The following is a 20,247-nucleotide window of genomic DNA, read 5'->3' on the forward strand; positions in this document are numbered from 1 at the left end:
AGCCCCCCAAACACTGCAGGGCTCTGCTGCAGGCAGCTGCTTTTGCCACTTCAGAGGGGTAATGCCAGTCCTCACTTACTGTTTTTGACCAGCGATTTTGAAGCATTTCACCTCAGAAGCAGCCATGCAGTGTAAAACTTAAGCTTTTCATGTTTTCATGCATCTGTCTGATTTCTGTTTTCTTTGTGGAGAGCTGTGCCTCTGTCCGTTCTATGTTTCCATGTAAAATTATATCTGTATATTGCACTGTGACAAACAGAAGTAGCCTTGGCACCTTATAAATTCTCAACGATGTTAATGGTATAAATTAAAGACCCATAGCTGACATCGTGTTTTTTCATACAGAAAACCTGTGTATTTTTAATTTATACTTACATAAACATCCATATATAGAGAATCACAGAATCATTTAGGTTGGAAAAAACCTTAAAGATCATTGAGTCATCATCAACCCAGCACTGCCCAGGCTGTATTTATATGTATGGGTGTGTATGTACATATCTGTATAGAAAGTACCTTTCTCAGTGGCTGTTAGCAGGTACAATTAAATTCTGAAAAGTCAAAGAAGATAAAGCACTGACATCAAACAAGCTTTTAATTTAATATCAGGGGGCAGTGCAGCAATTGTATACTGACTTGAAACATTCACTACCTGGCTTAACTAATTGATACTGTTGTCATACTGCTATGTTATTGCCTCTGTTTCAGTATTATATTTTAAATAAGGAGTTATTTAAGGCCACTTTCTAGTTTGAAGTAATAAATTACTAAAAAAATAAAGTCCAGCATTTCACCAGTAGCTAGGTAACTGTTGTGATACACTCTGAAGGAAAATGTCAGAGGTGTATGAAAGCTGTGTTAATGCTTGAACTGAAATTGAGGTGTTGGATTTTTTTTTAAATATTGAAACTGTCACTGGAAGGAAAAAAGTTATTTAGGATAAAACCCATTTACTATAAAAAGTAAAATTATATGCAAACACATTAAAGCTTAAGTTTTAATATGAGTGCACTAGAAATGAACACGTTAACAAGTGCTCTTATTGCATTATTTTGTGGTCCTCAGCCCTTGTCTCTTTGTTCTGAGCAGTGCCTTAGCATGTCACTTTACCCCAGGGTTCTTGCTCCATGTTGCTGCTTGCAGCTCTTGCTGTTTCTCCCACTGCTTTGGGTGGTTGCCTGTTAGGGCAAGATAATTCAGGCAGTCTCACAGCTGGTCTGAATGTCTGCATGGTGAATTCATGTGTTCTGACTGGAAGACCACTTGTGTGACCTTAATTCAATGCTATTTTGTGTGTTAAAATTTAATTTCCATACAAAGTCTTGGCATATCATATAAATCAAGTAGACTTGACAGATTAAAATAGGTCTCTATTTTAACTTTCTTACAGGGTTCCCTTCCCTTTTCCCATCCTCTTAGTTAATCTCATAGTCTCTACTTCCCTGTTTTCTGGAAGCTGTTTAATGATGTCTCATTCCTTTTCCCCTTTGTTGTTACACTAACTTTTTCTTCACAATGTCATCTGGTGTTAAAAGTATTTTCTTCTCTTTTTTTTTTTTTTCCTTTCAAGTTTGCAATGCTTGGTTTATGATTTCTCCTTTGGCTGAGTTTCTTAAGCCTTTCCAGAGGTATCCTGTATATACATGGTTGTTGCTTAAACAGATGCAGAGTGCTGGCAGGAGAGGAAAGGAAAGAGAGGGCTCTGGATAAAGTTAAAATAAGACACTTCCATGAGTGTTCCATTGCTTGATTCAAGCACTGCGCAGAGAACAGTACAACACACAGAAGCGCGTTTTCTTGTGCGTTTTAACAAAGCAGACTGTTCCATCTAATCTGCTCACTCTTCCTTGCAACCTCTCTGGCTCCTGAAGATGCTCTTTCTCTGTTTTGAAAGAGAGTTACCTCTCACTTTTCCTGTGCATAGAGCAGAAAGCTGAAGTCAAAGAGTGGGCAACCAGATTGATAAGAACTGTAACAAACTGCTTCACAATTCATTATGATTAATTAGTTTTACATGTGACATAGTAAATTTAATCGGGTCCGTAGCTCTACTAAATCCAAGGGAACTTGGTAAGTTATTTCTTTGTTAGTAGCTAGGACTTCATTTGTGAAAGAGACATACAAAGTACATACCATAGCTTATTTCTCTTACAGGTAAGGAAACAGTCACTGTTCTTCCAGGTTCTTCCTATTTCTCTAGCGATGAATCATTTGCAATGATAAGAGGGTATGTAACAACACAAACCCTGATCTTTTAAAATGTGAAAAGAAAAAACTGAGTCCGTTACTGAACTCATTAGTAATTCTTTGAAATGTGGTTAACATTTAATAACCTGTAAAATGATCATGAACTTGGTCACTAATGGCTTACAGAAGATTAAGTCTAACTATTGGAAATAGAAAAATACTGTAAGTAACAGATAGCATAATGATCATTTCTACCAACACCTGGCCATATATAAACAGATTTATAACTATATTTTAACAACTATATTTTGGTCATTTCCAAGTATCTAATCTATACTTGCACTCTGTATATTCTTTATGCTCAGCTTGCAACTGTGATCCTCATTCCACCTCCCTAATGGAAATTCACTGTCTGCACCTGTTCTTTGTTTGTTTTTCGGAAAGGAGGTCGGATGCGAACAGATACTAAATCCTGATGGCTCTGAAAATATGATGAGTGTATGTAAATATGTGCAGGAGTGCACTTAAGAATATGAGTCCAGAGCTGATTGACTGTGCATGCAGTTAACCAAAACCAGAACCAGACAAAAGTAGTAACATTTTTGAGACTCAGTAGGCAGGCAGAAAAATTTGCAGCACCAATCTAAAGGGGGGAAAAAAAACCCAGCCACGTATGTGACAAAATGGTTGCTACCTCTGTGGTATGCCACCATTTTTATACCAATGTAATGAGAATGTGAGCAAAAGCTTGTTAAAATTTGTGGGCTGTTACTGGAACGTGATATGCTAATTACACCCTTGCTGTTGCCAGGGGCCACGTTGACTTGACAATGCTTGGAGCTATGCAGGTGTCTAAGTACGGTGACCTGGCCAACTGGATGATTCCTGTAAGTAGTGTTTGCACTGCTGTTGGTGCACTATAGATAGGGCAATACAAATGTAGCTGAAGATCAGGCAGAGGAGGGAACGGCTGAAGCAGCATGGAGGTTGTGAAGCATAAAGCACTGAAGTAGAGTTAAGGTTAAGATGTTTTCTTGAGTACTGCTGGCAGTAAGCAATCAATTATGAGGGGTCAACTCTCTAAAATTATGCTACTTCTAAGCATCATAAAAAGCTTAGTGTGATTTATGTAAGCCATTTTCCTTCCTCTTCGGTCTGTGCCTTTCAAATGACACTTTTTTTTGCTACGGACTGGTGCTTTTTCTTGAGAATGATAACTCTTCTATAGGTGTAGTGTCGTCCAGTTAATACTGTGAAAAACTGAAAAAGAATGCTGCTCTTAGTGAATCACTGATATCCTGTGTGTGCTCCTCTATTGTTATTTTATGTCTTTTGATAGAACTCTCGTGTTTTAAAGATAATCCGATGGTCAGATATACTGTAGGAGTCCAAGTATGACATGCATTAAGGTAATAGCTTTGCATTGTCCAATTCCAGTTTCTTTTTTTGTCTTGAGTTATAAGAACTTGTCACTAAAATCCAAAATAATGGAACCTGCCTGCATGGAGGAAACCATACACACTTTCAAATATAAGAGATAAATAAACCCACATTTTTGACTCTAGTTTTGCTATTGGAGTGAAGGCAAAATTATTATAGTGTGAGCTTTGAAGGACTTGTAACCCTGGTGACTGAAATAGTTCACGTGATTTATTTATGGCTCTGTATCTCACATGTATGATCAGTTACTGAAACTCTAATTATGCATATTAAATAGCAGACTTTAAAAAAGCTTACATTTAGTAAACTGTTTTTTTTTCAAAATTGATATAAATAATCCTAAGTAATCAACATTGTCAGTTCAGTACTGCAAGTATATGCCATCGAGAACATGAGTGAGATGGTTTTTTCCTTCATGTCAGTCTAAGATGACTCTTCTACTGGATGAAGTAGCTCTGGTTTTGTGCAAGCACTCCCTATTAACATGTGGTGGCTTTGTTTGCAAGCAGAAGTTACTTGCTTACACCGTGGCTTTTAAAAATAATTCTGAAATAATACTTTATCAAAATTTTGAAGATAGACTAGAAATAATAATTAAAAGTAAGTTGTTACAGCCTAAATTCTACTTTTTTTTTTTAAGAGTATTTAGAGATTTCCTTATATGCACAGTTCAAGATGATTTTAATCTAATAATCCATTTATTTCAATTATCAGATAAATTGTAGGTTTGTTTAGCTGTGTTGCCTTGGACTGACACTCTTTTTATACTTTTGCAAAACAAAAGTCACTATGTAAACATGTCCTTAGTTTGTCCTTGTATTCAAGATTACCAAACTCTTGAGATTTTCTTCTTTTAACAATCCTTTAGTCTTGCAAAAGCATTGTTAAATGTTCCTGCACCTTGTAAAGTTTACTCAAGCTATGTCTCAAAGGCCTGTTAGAAAGCAGAATGCAGTGGGTTAAATTTTAGGTAGGAAGAATTGCTTTGTTTGCTTTTTTGTTGCTTTTATAAATTGAAGTGGCAAGAAAAGCATTCTTCAGAATACACAAGTGAACAGGTGAAAAAATAAAGATTCCTGCTTTAAAGTGTTCTGAGTAAACCAGCAAAAATAAACATCTAGTGATAGCTCACAAAAATGAAATTTTTGAAAAAAGGCAGTCCTGGAATCATCAGTGGATAGATTTTCAATGACAGAAAAATCCCAGTAGTTTCAACTGGCCATATTGGTATCTCAGGGTATAAAATTTCATGCAGTTGCATCTGTGCCAAACTTTCGGCTATCCACTAGAAAGTTCATTCTTGAAAACCAAGATTCTCAACAAGCATTCTCTAAATTAGATAAACTACATATATTTATATTTCATAGAACAAAGCATGTTCTCGTTTAAGTATTGAATCAAAAATTAAATTTTTGTTCTGGGTATGTATAAAGTTATCTTTAGAGAAAGAGATGAAAATTCAGCTTTTGCTAGAGTTAGAAAAACCTCAAAATCAAGATATTTTCTGCAGATATTTTCCCAGTACATTTACTTGACTGTCCAGAGCTTGATTCCTGTTAGCGTGGGTTTCCAAAGATTTGTCACAGTTGGAGACTATCGGAATTATTCTTGTGGTATTTTCAACTCACTAGTATCATCTGTGCTGAAGCAAAACACTTAACAATTTAAGCTGCTTCTAAAAACTCAGCTTTATCTTTTATCCTAGACTTACACTGAACAAAAGCATAGCATTCACAGACACTGCAGGCACAAAAAATGCAATACCACACAGTGCTTTCAGAGCCTGGTAGTATAAGCCTTCAGAGACTAAGTAATATTCACTTTTCCAGCAGCTTTTTGCACTTTTTGATTTCTTTCAGAATACTTTTACCATATAGAAGTTAAGCCTATTTTTCTGATCAAAACATTTAAATTTTCACTGACTTTTTTTTTTGTGTCTTGCCTTTCAAGATCTGGACTACCAAAAGATGAAGTCAGTGTCTTATATGCATAGAAGAGATTAATTAACAAACATTTTTTTTGAGACATTGAATCTTAGTTTGTATTCTAAGTTTTTCTCTGTACTGTGCAGACTTACTGATTCCTTCCTTTAGTGCTTAGTTCTTCCTTCAGTTACTTTTTTCAGTAATTTTAGTTTTGCATCTGTATCAAGGACAGTATTTTCCTTATCTGGAATTCCTTATTTTTCTCATGAAGATGCCTGTCCATTCTGTTCAGCTCCAAATTTATGAATAACAGATATATTCTCAAAACAGGAAAGTATAAAATACAACTTTGAGTCACTTTTATTTGTCTTTTCCTTACCTTTGAGGTATACCTTTTTACTAGCATATACCACATGGGTCCTTGTGACTTGTTGTTGTCCTCGTTTGGCATTCGTACTAACCCCTGGCTTTCTGCAAATTTATTTTGCAGTGATTTTTTTATTTATTGTGAGCAGATAGGATAAACCCATAAACCCTCTCAGGAGCCTTTCCAATCAGCAGTCATTTCTCTCTGGTTACTTTGTTTTGAGCTCCCTTGGTCAGATGATTCTTAATTTGCTTTACTTATGTGTTATTACTGTTCTACAATACAGATTTTTACAGTGGGATTCACCAAGCATCCAGGCATTCAGATCTTCTTGTTTTTCCCATAAATAGGATGATATGTTATTGCCAGTTAAATTATGAGCAAAATTCATCTTTTTTTGAGTCACAAGATTTGAGTGTGGTGATACCAAGATCAACCTTACTAAAAGCTCATAGTGAAGCAAATTTTCAGCTGTATTTGATTGTGACATTTTTCACTTAACTTTCTGTTTAGGTTTGATCTAAGTATTTCTTATACACTGTAGCTTTTTGGGTTCTTGGCTTGATGATATTTGCCATTATTTCATAGACAAGTAGTAACTCTAAATTTGGTGCTTTGAATAAGTACCATCATGAATCTATCCTTTCTGTGTCATCAGAGTTTGATAACACTTGAGCCCTAGTGTGTGTTTACTTGTACTTTGGAACAGAGCAAAGGAGGGCTCTCTGTAATAATTACAGCCTCTTCTTCTATCTTACCTGCTAGATTCTAATGGAGAGGGATCTCCCATGAGTAAAGGAAGGCAAGGGTGAGAATATTTGAAGCACATTCGGCAAAGAATGTTGTTTGCTTAGGCAGAAGTTGCTTCCTAACCACTGGCATTTATTCGTATTTTTTTTCCATTAAGCACTACTACTTAATGGCCTTTGGTCTCCCTCCCTGTGGTGTTCCTCCAGCTAACAAGAGGGTTTCAGAGCATGGAAGGGAGAAGGAAGTGGCAGATTTCTGAGGAGGCCCTGGGAAGAGAGTGCAGCTGGGAGAAGATCTCCAAGAGAGGAGGAAAAGAAATGCTGAGTACGCAGCCATGGAGTAGGGCACACAGGCCAAAACAGATGGGAGCCCATGGCTGCTGGGAGCTACTGGGTGGAGCCACATTTGACTTCGTGAGTGGAGGACACAGTATCTGACCTATCTGTGTCTCTGAAGCTACTGTCAGAAATTGCTGTTAGCAGGGCAGCTTCACTGCATCTACAGAGAGCAGCACAAGCATGCACTGTCATTGTGGTCCTGGCTCCTGTTGCAGTTTAAGTTGTATCACTTGTGATTTTAAAAGTTGAAGGATTGATTGCTCATCTCCATGCCTGTATTTGCTTCGTTTGTGGTTCCTTTCTTCTGGTGACTTTTGAGACCTTTGGAGTAGAAGTGTTTTATGGAAGAGTTTCTGTTCCCCTTCTGGTGGCTACAACTTAGTCATGAAGGTACATGACTCTGCCATTGTGACATATATCAAAGGCTGGGCCTAGGTGAAAACAAAGCATCAGAACTTTCTGAAATGTTCCTCTGTGACACTAGGGCCTCCATCTTCTTAATAGGCTTTTCTGAACAACCCTTAGCCATTAAACAATGCTAATAATAATAACTACTAATGTGGCTGACATGCTGTACCAGCAGAAAAAACATTGTACCAGTGGTGAGGGAGCTCTACAGCTGGAAGATGATGAATCTGAGAGTACAATGGATAAAATATTTCTGACATATCAGTAGGCAGAAACTTATTAAAGGTAAAAAGTATAACTAGGAAGGATGTCATAAATGAGAGGGTGACATACACAGCAGGACTACAAGGATGTCATGAGGCTACGCAGGGAGAAAACGAGGAGGGCCAAAGCCAAACTAGAACCTAATTTGGCTACTGCTTTAAAAGGCAATAAAAAGTGTTTCTACAAATACATTAACAACAAAAGGAGGACTAAGGACAGTCTCTACCCCTTATTGAATGTAGGGAGAAATGTTGTGATAAAGCCTGAGGTACTTAATGCCTTCTTTGCCTCAGTTTTAATAGCAAGACCAGTTATTCTCAGGGTACCCAGCCCCCAGAGGTGGAAGACAAGGAGCAGAATGAAGCCCCCATAATCCAAGAAGAAATGGTCACTGCTCTGCTGCACCACTTAGGTGCACACAAGCGTCTGGGACCAGATGGGATCCACCCAGGGTTACCGAGGAAGCAGTGGAAGAGCTCACAAAGCCACTTCCCATCATTTACTAGCAGTCCTGACTAAATGGGTAGTTTCCAGTTGACTGGAGGTTAGCAACACATTGAGGTGTACCTGTTGAGGTACTCAACACCTTTGCTTTAGATTTTAGTGACATAGTCTTTTTGGCTAGTGGTAGAATTTGGGGGATGGGGGATAGGGACTAAGGGCTGATTCAGTAAACTGGACATGTGTAAGTCCAGGAGGACAGACAGTATATATCCAAAAGTGCCAAGGGAGGTGTCAACTTCCCTAAACCACTAGGCTTAAGGCCTAGTGGGCAGCGTTTCAGTTAACAAGCAGCAGCCTCAGGGATTATACCAGGACTGATATTATTTAACATCTCTATTCCCTGCCAACAATATAAACCAACTACAATTTTGAGCAAGAATGTTAACTCTAGCTTTTTATATTTTTCTACTGGAGTATAATATTCATGCTTTGATAGCTAAAGCAATGCTGCTGGGGGAGTGAGAAAGGGTATGATGTAATTTGCACAGGGTGATGCAGTCTGGATGCATAAATCTAGATCATTCTTGGATGAAATAAATTGTCCATGAATTTTAGAAGCAGGAGCCTTCTAATGCTCTGACTTGGAGTAGCCAAACTTAAGGGATTAAAGTGTTAATAATGAAATAAATTGAAAGAAAATTATACAAAAGTCTAAGTTTTATCAAAGAATATTATTGGAAAAGAAGACATGAGGAAACCCAATTCAAATTTTGTAATAAATCTTTTAATTTACCATCTGTAGAGGTCAGTATAACCCAAGGCTTTAGGAATATAATTTTATACATTATTGATAATTTTTCTACAGAGCTTCAAAGTATGTCTTTTGCACAGTGTTGGACACTTTGATCATGGGGTGAACTGCACGCTTATTGATAGAGAGACGATTTAAAAATGAATGTAAGCTGGCAGAGGCCAGCTAGTATATGACTGCAGGAGGGTGTTTTGGTTTTGTTTTTATTACTTTTAGTCCCAAACCTGAAAGCAGAGGGCTCCACAGCAAGGGCTTTTATGACTTGCAATTATAAGTTTTAATCATGGGAAAGGACATATATCCCTAAATGCCTGAGAGCCCTGTAGGTCTTCTCCAGGAAGCCCTGTTGCAGGCTGTTTGCCACTTGGCTTGAATAGGAGTGTCTTTGCACAAGGCTTATTTTCTTTTGCATCCAAACACACTGTCTAGTTAACTTTCTTCTTCTAGCACTTCCATTACACTTAGTACATCTGTCAGTGTGTCATTTTGAGTGGTACATCACTGCAAGAAATTTTGAGAAACTTTTTAACTGTTCACTATAAAATTAATTAAGCACTATGAATTAGCTAAATTCTGTATGAAAAGAAAATATGCAGGTTAATTATGTTTAATGACTTACTTTCTCTTGGTAGTAATGTGAAGTTATCTGACATCTAGGACATGACCAAGTACAGATTATATAGCAGTAGCTGAACAAAGGAGAAGAATAGGACCTGCAATTACCTACAGACTTCTTGGGAATCTACATTTCAACGGAATATTGTTTTAATATTAAGAAACTTTGGCTTCTTGCAGACAGGTGCCTTGGAATTAAGTCTACAGTATTATACCTGCTTAGTGCTTCTGTCTCCAAAAAACATGTGTCTGGAAGCCCTACAGAACCCTTGCAGCATGTAGTTGCCACCACTGGAAGAGACCTAGAGCCACAAAGGAGAAAAGGAGCTATTGTGTTAGTTTTACTTCTTCCACAGTTTTGAGGGCTTTTTCTACCAGTTTTGTTTGTGTTTATTTCTCTTCCAACTGCATGGAAGACATAGGAGCTCACTATTGGTATTTTATTCATAACCTCTTAAATTTTCAGTGTGAAAAGTGGCAGCTGTGCATTTTGCATCTGTATAATGAGAGCAGCTGAGGAATGCTGCTTGTCTCAAAAATACAAACATGAGTCAGAAAGACTCCTTGATCTGTGAATTAGTGGTAACAATTGTGGCTATGATATGGAACCATCACTTTCAAGTGAGACTAGTATTTTGTTGGCAATAATATTTAATATTGTATGCTATACCGTGTGGTTCAGAAATGGTGTGCAAAGGTAAATGGAAGGCCTAACTGTCTCATTACCCTGAAAGAACATCCATCAAAAATCCTTTCAATGAAGTATGTCAGAGACTGTTTTGAGTTGCTCCCAAGATGCAGTTTCTCAGTGTATTCATTTGAATTTCACTCAGTCATTCAGATATGTTTCCAACAGTTAATTCAAGTTAGTTTTATGGGAGAGTTAAGGAATTAAATTTGACCGCCTTTCTTTGCACATATTTTATGTTGTCTTAATTTTCTTCTTATGGAAAGTAAGAATATAAATATAGTTAGTGCACATATTTCTGTATGCTGCACTTCGGGAAAGTGTTACTAATAAATTTTGCCAAGAAGTATCAGTCACTCAAGAACTTATGTTCCATTCTTTAAAAATTATACTTAGTTTTTAATTTTGCTTTTCATGATGTGTGTGGTATGAGATACCTGGTTAGCATTCTTGAAAATCAGATCATTTTGAATATGGCTAAGCCATATAACTAAGTCTTTATTTTGGACATTCTTTAAAAATTATCTTCACCTTGTTGTGTATGTAGAGTGTGCTAAGCTTTGCTGCATTCTGCTAGTATTAATTCTTTGTTGTGTTGTTGCATTATCAACTCTTCTAATTCAAAAATCCCATTAGTCTTTCTTTGTAATCTTTATTCAGCCATACTCTCGGAGTAAAATCTAGTCTAGCTGTCATAGTCATAGAATCATGGAATCACTGAATGGTTTGGGTTGAAAGGCACCTTAAAGATCATCTACTTCGAAGCCCCTGCTGTGGGCAGGGACACCTCCCACTAGAACAGGTTACTCGAAGCCCCATCCAGCCTGGCCTTGAACACTTCAAATGATGGAGCATCCACAACTTCCCTGGGCAACCTGTTCCAGTGTCTCACCACCCTCACAGTAAAGAATTTCTTCCTTATATCTAATAAAATCTACCCTTTTTCAGTTGAAAGCCATTACCCCTTGTTCTATCACTACATGCCAGTGTAAAAAGTCTTCCAGCTTTCTTGTAGGCTCCCTTCAGGCACTGTAAGGCTGCTATAAGTTGTCCCCAGAGCTGACAGTATAATGATAATAATTACTTTATATGTAATCTTGACATATAAAGACATAAAATCAGTGGAAAACAGGACAAGGAAGTGTATTTTAGAACACCTAATTTCATCTTTTCCATCTTTTTTTTTGATAGTCTTTATCCTGTCCTTTTCACTGAAGAAATGGAAAGTGAAATCTGGAAGAGTTGTGGCTTTCATTTTAGAATCAACAATTAAAAATACTTTCCCTTTAAACAGTGTACAGTACTGTTAACAATTGACACAGAATTGTTGTTTACATTTTTATGTAGGGTAGATATATGCATATGTATTTTTTTAATATTACCTTCTGTTTGGTGTCTTTTTGTACAAAGCTAAGGTCTGTGCGAAGATGCCCACAACCCCACAAACAAACAAAAAAAACTCCAAACAAACCACTTCTATCCCCACAGCATCTGATGAAGTGGTTTTGTTGAATAGTTACATATATAATTCTAATGACCTCCTTACTTGCACTGTGTGTGCCATTTGAAGCTGGCACATCTGTGAAGACAGACAGAACCTACACAGGGCAGGAGACCTGTGTGACTAATGTATGTTGGTGATGTGTACATACCAGTGTAGAGACAGGCAAAACAGAAAACTTTGAATGGGTCCTAAGTTCATCCTTTTGACTGCAGTGTTAACACCATTGATGGTGGTGATGGAAGTATCTTGCATCCACAGCATTACCTTCATTTCTGCTTTTCACTGTGGAGTTCATACTGTTCCAGTTGCTCTGAACTGTCCCTTGCACAACATAACTACTGTTACCTTTCAAAAAAGCTGAGACTGGCCATGGGTTCTGTACCTGCCACTGTGTCTGCATCTGTGGCCATCAGAGATCCTATCATACTTAGATTCTTAAAATCTTCCTCATTCTAGGTATCTCGTTCAAGGTATTCCAGGGGGATGCCTGAAAATTCAGATTGAATGGGAATAAAGAGCTGTAGTATAAACTAGAAGTATTCATTATCTTCTGTAAGAGTTTTTGAAATAATAGGTTTTCTAACTTTAGCATAGTGTGAGGCATATGTATTCTTTCATTTATTTAATGGAGGGAAAGATAAATTTCAGACTAAATGCTATTTATTTAATAGAATATTAGGACAATTTGCAACATGGGCAAGGACTCTTAGCAAGGAAGTAGCTCAGTCCCTTATGTTTTCACCGTGGCTGTCCTCTGATACTCAATTTTAAATCGAATTATTCAAGCTTTTACTTCCATCTGCATTCTAATTCTTCAGACTCTGTGTCGACCACTGGTAGGTTTTCATGGTTCCTTGAACGTGTTGTTAGCATCTGCTTTGTTGTTTTTTGTTGTGATATGTTTGTCTGAAAAAAGTTATGTTCTTTTAACATAACCAGATCAGTTCAGGTGCGTTTTATCCTAAGATGTTAGGAACAGCTATAAAATTCAGTGATGGAAGAAAAATCCTTCCTCCTGCAAACATAGAGGAAAGGTGTAAGACACCAGCATGGATTCAAGACCAGCTACAATTAGTTACTAACAGTGTTTGAAGGCTCCTAAGTTTTCCTCTTTTCTCTCTGCCCCTTCTTTTTAACTGTTCTCTTATTAATTATTTCCTGCTTCCTACAGCATCTTGCTAGCTTGCAATACTATTGTGGAAAAACTTCACATCTGCTTGAAAAATATTGCCCTAGCCCACCTTGGAGTGCTCACAAGCTTCTCCTGGAATGCTACAGATTGTCTTGTATGTTACAACTGACACCAACGGGAAGGTTTCCACTTAGGAATTATTAGGTTAAGTTACTTTCTTAGGCTCTTCAGTGTTCTATTTTGACCATTCAAATGAAGTTCAGATATGAAGAAATCAGGGAATAAAAACATACCCTTCTCATATTTTCTTAAAGATGCCCCGTCACCACGATAACAAAATTATTTATTTTTCAATAAGTAGGCATTATAAAAAAATCCACTAACTTTATGGAAGTTTATGGTTGTGAAGAAGCAGAAGAGCAGAATATCTTAATTTTTAAAAATAGTAAAATCTGTCAAGGCCTTGAATTTCCACTACTTGCATCCCAAGATTATTCAGACTGAGATTTCAAAAGAAACAGAAATTGCTTGTTGCTCATAAATGTGCAGTATTTATAAATATCAGAACTGGTTTGGTCTGCATGCTTATCCTAGGCAGAAAGGAACAAAATGTCTTTTCAGAATCACCTGTTAGTCTCAAGCATTTTAATTCAAATTTAGGACGCAGCTGTATACCTTTGCCAGTATGGTGAGAAGGAAAGTGCCAGTTATTAGAGTTTGGTAGATGCACTGAGAGTGATGTAAGGCTCTTATGCTTTCGATATTCCTCTAATAAAAGCATGTGATTATACTTGGCTAATTGGAGCTAATGCTTAATTGATTTGCTTTACCAACTGTCCTGCAGTGATGAGTATGTTTGCCTAAAGAGGAGGAGCAGTTGTGGCAATTTTAAGGTCCCTAAGTCCTTCGCTTCAACCTAACTTTCATTTTCTTGCTTTTGTGTACACGAAGGGATGAAGTCTCTTCTCTCAGTCTTGTACGACAGCTTCTGCCACAGTAGCTTTGTCATCGTTCTTCATCAGCACTTATTTTTTCAGATATCTCTTGGTTACCATAGGTTGTTACTAGTTAATAGAACTTCAAGGCCTAGAAAATGAACTAGTAGTGTTAGGATAGATGTACTGGTAGCATAATTCTCAATGTAAACGTATTCTGAATTACTGTGGAGGTAATCCATTGTCTTTAGCTACTCTGTTATCTTGTCAGTGAGCCTCTGGTGGGCAGGTAAGAGGTCACTGCAGTCTCTGCATTTCCAAGTAGGATAGAAAAATGATCTGAGCAGTGCCAGCAACTTAAGGACAGAGATAAATCCTCTCATCCCTTTCAGGTTTGTATTTGCAGAGAAATACAGAGTAGTAATGTTAATTAATGTGATTAATATTAAATAATTATCTAACCTGAGAAATTCTGAAGGTGTTGTTTGTGAATATAGGAAGATGTGATTTATTTTTCACTGTGCAAGGACTATGAAAATGTGGTATTTTTAGAGTGTACTCGCTGTATATTCCCTTCATGCCTTATGAGGAGTGGCTGAGGGAACTGGGGTTGTTGAGTCTGGAGAAGAGGAGACTGAGAGGAGACCTTATTGCTCTCTACAACTACCTAGAAGGAGGTTGTAGTGAGGTTGGTGTTGGTCTCTTCTCCCAAATTACTGATGATAGGGCGAGAGGAAATGGTGTCAGGTTGCACCAGGGAAGATTTTGATTGAATATCAGGAAGAATTTCTTCCCTGAGAGAGTGGTTAGGCACTGGAACAGGCTGCCCAGGGAGGTGGTGGAGTCATCATCCATGGAGGTGTTCAGAAAAAGAGTAGATGCAGCACTTGAGGTTATGATCTAGTGGTTAGGGAAGTGTTGGGGTGGAGGTTGGACTTGATGATCCTGGAGGTCCTTTCCAGCCATAGTGATTCTATTCTAGTCTAGTCTAGTCTAGTCTGTTCATTATGATCAAGAGACCAAGAAGTTGCTGGCCTGCCAGGTTAATCGGACAAATCTCTTCCATATATTTTATATCATGGACCATAGGTACTGATACTTGTAAGGTACTGAATCACATAGCTAATAAAAGGAAGCATAAGATAAAAGCTTTATACTAGGAAGTTGTCCAGTCATTTAGCCGTATACTTTTAGATTTTATTTATAAAACAAAATACTCAGATTTAAGTTATACCCCAAGGCACCAGCTGTGGTAGTGGTTCCTTATTTTATTCATTGTTTTTCTCCTATTTGCATCCTACAGAGCCTAGAATGAGATAGCTTTTTTTTCACTCTGGTGAAGCTCTGTTAGTGTTTGAATACAATGATGATGAAATAGATGGGCTTTCTATGCAGGAAAAGGTGACTATCTTCTGCTGTCATGGTAGCCAGCATTCTGTCTTTTTTTTTTTTTTTTTTTTTTTTTTTTTTAAATATTTTCATTAAAAACTTAATTTTAGGGTAAGATGGTGAAAGGAATGGGAGGTGCCATGGACCTGGTATCCAGTGCGCAGACCAAGGTGGTTGTCACCATGGAGCACTCAGCCAAGGTAAGGCTCTGCTGGTTCTTTCTAAGTAAGTGTTTTGTGCTGTGCCAGAACAAGAAGAAGAAAAAAATCTTAACATCTTACATTCATTCTGCTGCTTTGTGAGGATTTGACAGTTTTGCTGTTAGCTATTATGGAGGTGTAGCAGAGCACTAGGTTGGTATGGTTCCTTTCCTCTTTAAGTGAATCATTTACCATGGAAAAATATGAAATATTAAGCTGTTGTTTAAAAGGTGCACACATTTTTTAGATACTTCATCCAAATTTTATGAGTGGCAATTGCTAGAGCTACAGTAGATGCTTCCCCAGCCATTTTACTCTTTACTTCAGAATAATTTGAAAAATGAGTTTGCCCATCATTAAATACTTGTTATGATGGAGAGTTATTTACCTTTGAAGTTGCCAGTCAAATTGGTACTGACAGCTTAATAGATCTTTCTGGTATGATGAGATGCCTGCTGCCTTACATCATTATGTGATAGAGCTCTAGTGACTTCTTTCTGGGGTGAGTTTTATATATATAAACAGTCTCCCACAAAAGGTTGTTGCTAATTTTTTAATTTTAAGCTTGTAAACTGGGACTGTCCAAACTCTGAGAAAAATGTACTGAAGGACAGAAATCTCTATTTTCAGGAAACTGTACCAAACGTTTGAAAATTAACTTTTTGTTTAATTTCTGTGTTTCTGTTAATCCAAATTTGTTGTATGTCAGCAATAAGAATTAATTGTCTATTGTTCAGTATAATATCCCTGTCAGAATACATAAGGGGCAAAAAGGCAAGCATAAGGAATTTTCATGGTAAACTGTATTAAGTACATAAATGTGAAAGCTAAATGTATTAACAGTTGTGTGTGTTTTTAAATGTGATTTGAAGAATGAATTTTAATTTTAAATAATTATTTGTTTTTCTTTTTTAAATATAGTACTTTCACAGTTTATACTAACCAATGATCTCAAGAGGCACATTTTCAGTAGCAGGGCTGAATCTGACTCAGTAGTTTTCGTGTATATGTATATAAATGTACAATGCAAATTTATATATATGAGCTTAGATCCCTATGACAGCCTCCCCAAAACTGGATATGTAATTAGCCATTTGCTCAGACACATAATTTAGGTATTAATGTAATCTGAGTAAATATTTATGCTGAATTTCTTGTTACTGTGAAGGTGGGTTCAGAGTCCACACACAGTGTAATTATTCATGCCAGTTGTTCTCGTAGAATTACTACTACCAAAATCTTTTTTTCAGTACAGTTTTGGAAGTTGTTTGCATGTTGTTTTTTTGTCGGTAGGAGTAGTGAAACCTGACAAAGATGGAAACACAGATAGGTTCACTATTGCAAAAAGTCCAGATATAGACTTATTTATTTTAGCATATGCAAGGCCAACATAACTTGGACTCTTATGTACGTGGGATGCCTGATACACACTTCCAGAGAGCCAGTTATAGGCTTTAATAAATTATTTCATATACTTGTGTGAGAAGGCACTGCAAAACTAAACCGTGTGCATGATTTTTCATTTTAGTCTTATTTTAAGACGAAGGATATTCTTGGTACTCTTTCCTCTTACTTAGACTCTTTTTTGGGGTCTTGATACTGCTTCTTGTTCACTCAGAAGTGAAGATGATGAGATATGGACCAATGTTTGGAAAGCAAAAGCTGCTGTTACAGTTTTCAGACGCTCCTCTCCATTTTTTATTTTTTTTATTTTTTTTAAAAAAAAGGCAAATATACCACCTGTGAGACCAGTTCTGAAGGTCAGAAGCCTTGTATTTGAGTGACTCCTTCTTACAGAGCTACTTTTATATTAATGGATTTTTAATTCTTTACAACACGGTTTTTATCAAAATGTGTTGCGTCTGTGCATCAGAGAAGCAATCTTTTGTTGTGCTCAAAGCCTAGTGTGCTACAGAGTGAGAGAAATGTCTGCATGCACTGTGACAATCTGTGATGTCTGATGGCTTTTTAGTACAGGGGTATTTTTGTCATTCTCCAAATAATAAGAAATCTGTGTTAAATGCCAAAGTCTCCTGTAAATCAACAGCAGACAAGATTTGATGAACAGAAATACAGTTGAAGGTATGGCATATATGCAGTACCTTCAATGAGTTCCTTCAAGAATTTCTGTAATAAGTAGTTCTTTCAGTTAGTTTTGTCTGCCTTTTTAAGTTTCTTTCTGCAATATTAATGGCTTATTAAACATTGAAGTAGTTTTTCTAGGAGTTTAAAAGTGTATTCTCCTTTCAGTACACATATTGCAGCTTTTGAACATAGCAATAGGCTGAGTCCTTGCAGTGCAGGCAAAATATAATTTACATTTAATTATGAGAGTGGAACCAGTATCTGCCAACACTCAAATAAATATTCAAAGTATAGTCCTTTTTTTAAACTCTGGTACACACAGTATATTACAAATAAAACTATATACTCCCTGCCCCAAATTATTTACATTTTCAATTACTTAAATTTTTGCAAGTAATGAAAAGCAAAACATACAGAAGAATGGTGACGGAACATGAAATTATTTTTGAGGAAGGTTCTTCGTCTTAAGAAATACTGTCGAGGGAGGATAACAGATATACACAAAATGGAGAAGACGGATGCAAAACGGCTAGTCAGTGCCTTGTAAAAGAAGGAGGGGTAACCAACTGAAATTAGCAACAAGTGTATTTTAAAACAAGAAGAAACATTTTTCACAGCTAGCTAATGAAGTTGTGAACAATAGGCAGGATGTTGCAGGAGCTCAGAGAATTAAGACTATATAAAAGGAACTACACTGTTTTATGAGGTTAAGTTCATCAGTGACAATTAAATAGCATTGGCCAGAAGCACTCTAGCTCAGGAAATCCATACATCACAGCATGTCAGGAACCAGGAAGGGTGTGTCTATGGAAGGGTGGCTCAGTTGTTGCTCTGTATGCTTAGGCACTGTGAGACACTTGACAAATGGACCTTAAGTCTTCTCATTATATGGTGTTTCTTAATGTATTTTTTTGCCAAGTCAGCTTTTTTTTGTAGCCATGAAGAAAAATAATAGAATGCAAGGTTGTTATTTAACCTCCAAACAGTCACTGTACATCTGTGCCTAATCTAAATACTGCCTAAGAGAAATAAAAGTCAAGTTCTTACCCCAATACCATCATTGACATGTTTTGCAAAACGTAGTGAAGTAATGGCTAGTAATTGTTCTATGTTGTCAAATGAGTTATCTACAGTATTCGGAAAAATAGAATGGAAACTAGTTTTAAACGCTTGATTCAGGCATGACTGAAACATGGAGCGCTGAATTGAAAATTTCTTTCTATCATTGTGAATAGTTCTGATTTTAATGTCTTGTGGAAGATTAAGGACATTTTTGTTCTTCAGCAGCAGATTTTTTTTTTACTTAAAGCAGACTGAAATACATTAAGGTTTTATGTATTTACTCAACAGTCTTTTCCTTTATCTGAACAAATCCCATATAAACTCAGACAGTAAAAATTCATGCAGTTCCATTTGGATTCCTGTTTTGATAGTGCTCTGATTGATCTCTTCCAAAAGTTGCCTTTAATGCTAACTGGTAATAAAAATACCTTCAGCTGAAGTTTTAACAAGCTGGAATATATATCAGTCCTGAGGGTCACAGGTGCCATTCAGGCTGTCACCTCTGCAAGTCTATGCATTTCAATATCAACTTGCTACCAAGACAAGACACTTCATTTCATATGGCTGAGATGTATACCTGATGTGTTACTGATAATATTACAAACAGCACAGATTAATCATTGGCAAAGTGCACAGGAAGGTCCTGGAGATGGGCAAGCCACAAGCAGATCAACTGAGGGTACCACTAGAGCAAGTGATTATTTTCATTAAGAGTGAGTGAGTTTCATCAGAGTACTTATCTTGATACCAGATGTGGATATTGTCAGTATAATTATAGTGAAGAAATAGTTCTTCACAGAAAAAGATAAATTTAAAAACACATGGATTGTTCATTTTGTTATCACTCAGGAGTCAAACTGTCTGAGGGGTGGTTCCTGAGCTTATATTAAGCCTTAAGGCAAACTGATTATTGTAAATTTAAAAAGTATTGTGTTCAGAGGGTTAAGTGAGACATGTAATACCCTGAGAGTTTTGAAATGCATAGCTGAAAAATGATAATCAGAGCAAAAATAAAAGTATCTGATAATGGGACAAATGTACACTTAATGCTACCTCTGTAAAACGCCTACAAGTACTGACTAAAAATGCAGTGTTCGTCTCTTTTATATCCATTCACAGCTCTTGCAGCCTACATTCATTTAACAGTATCTAATGCCATTTGTGAACTCCTATTAAAAAAATCGAAGGGGAAAAAAAAAAGGGGGGGGGGGGAAGAGAAGGAAAGCCCCCAAAACTCACCATCCAAACCTCACCTGCCCAGCTTCTTATCAGAAGCTATGTCTTCTCATTAGGTAATATTTTTCCCAGGATTTAGAGTAGCTGCCATTCGATGCCCCAGAAAAAGAAGTGCATTAAAGTAAATCCTATTTTCTATAGATACATTCTTTTCTACTATATTTGCATACTAATTTGTTCTGTCTAAAATGGAGATAGTGTAACCTCTGTGTAGCAGCTGAAAATGAGCATATATTGCACACATCTCTTAGTCTGCTTTTGGCCTTTACTGAAGAGGTGGAGGGAATGGGAATTCAGTGGGGGTAAAGAAACTGGATTTACTATTTTCAGAGCATGATTATGCACTTGAGCCCTGGGGATTTGAAATGCCTGTGTGTATGGCTGACTCTGTGCTTACTGTTAAAGTGTAAGACAGGAGTGTCATGCCTTCAGTGTCTTTCCATGCTTTTTGTCATTTATGTGTCATT

General features: G+C 36.9%; 1 protein-coding gene across 1 annotated transcript in view; it reads left to right on the forward strand.

The window, feature by feature from the left end:
• Positions 1-20,247, forward strand: part of OXCT1 (3-oxoacid CoA transferase 1) — a gene marked incomplete at its 5' end in the record, with an annotated part of 57,723 nt that overhangs the window by 27,457 nt on the left and 10,019 nt on the right. Inside the window, 3 exons of the mRNA XM_008941368.1 lie at positions 2,155-2,227; positions 2,999-3,074; positions 15,308-15,397. Coding sequence (XP_008939616.1) covers positions 2,155-2,227; positions 2,999-3,074; positions 15,308-15,397 — 239 coding nt within the window. The remainder of the gene's footprint in view (positions 1-2,154; positions 2,228-2,998; positions 3,075-15,307; positions 15,398-20,247) is intronic.

The sequence above is a fragment of the Merops nubicus genome, unplaced genomic scaffold (genome assembly GCF_000691845.1).
Source record: "Merops nubicus isolate BGI_N331 unplaced genomic scaffold, ASM69184v1 scaffold11600, whole genome shotgun sequence".
Taxonomy (NCBI): Eukaryota; Metazoa; Chordata; class Aves; order Coraciiformes; family Meropidae; genus Merops; species Merops nubicus.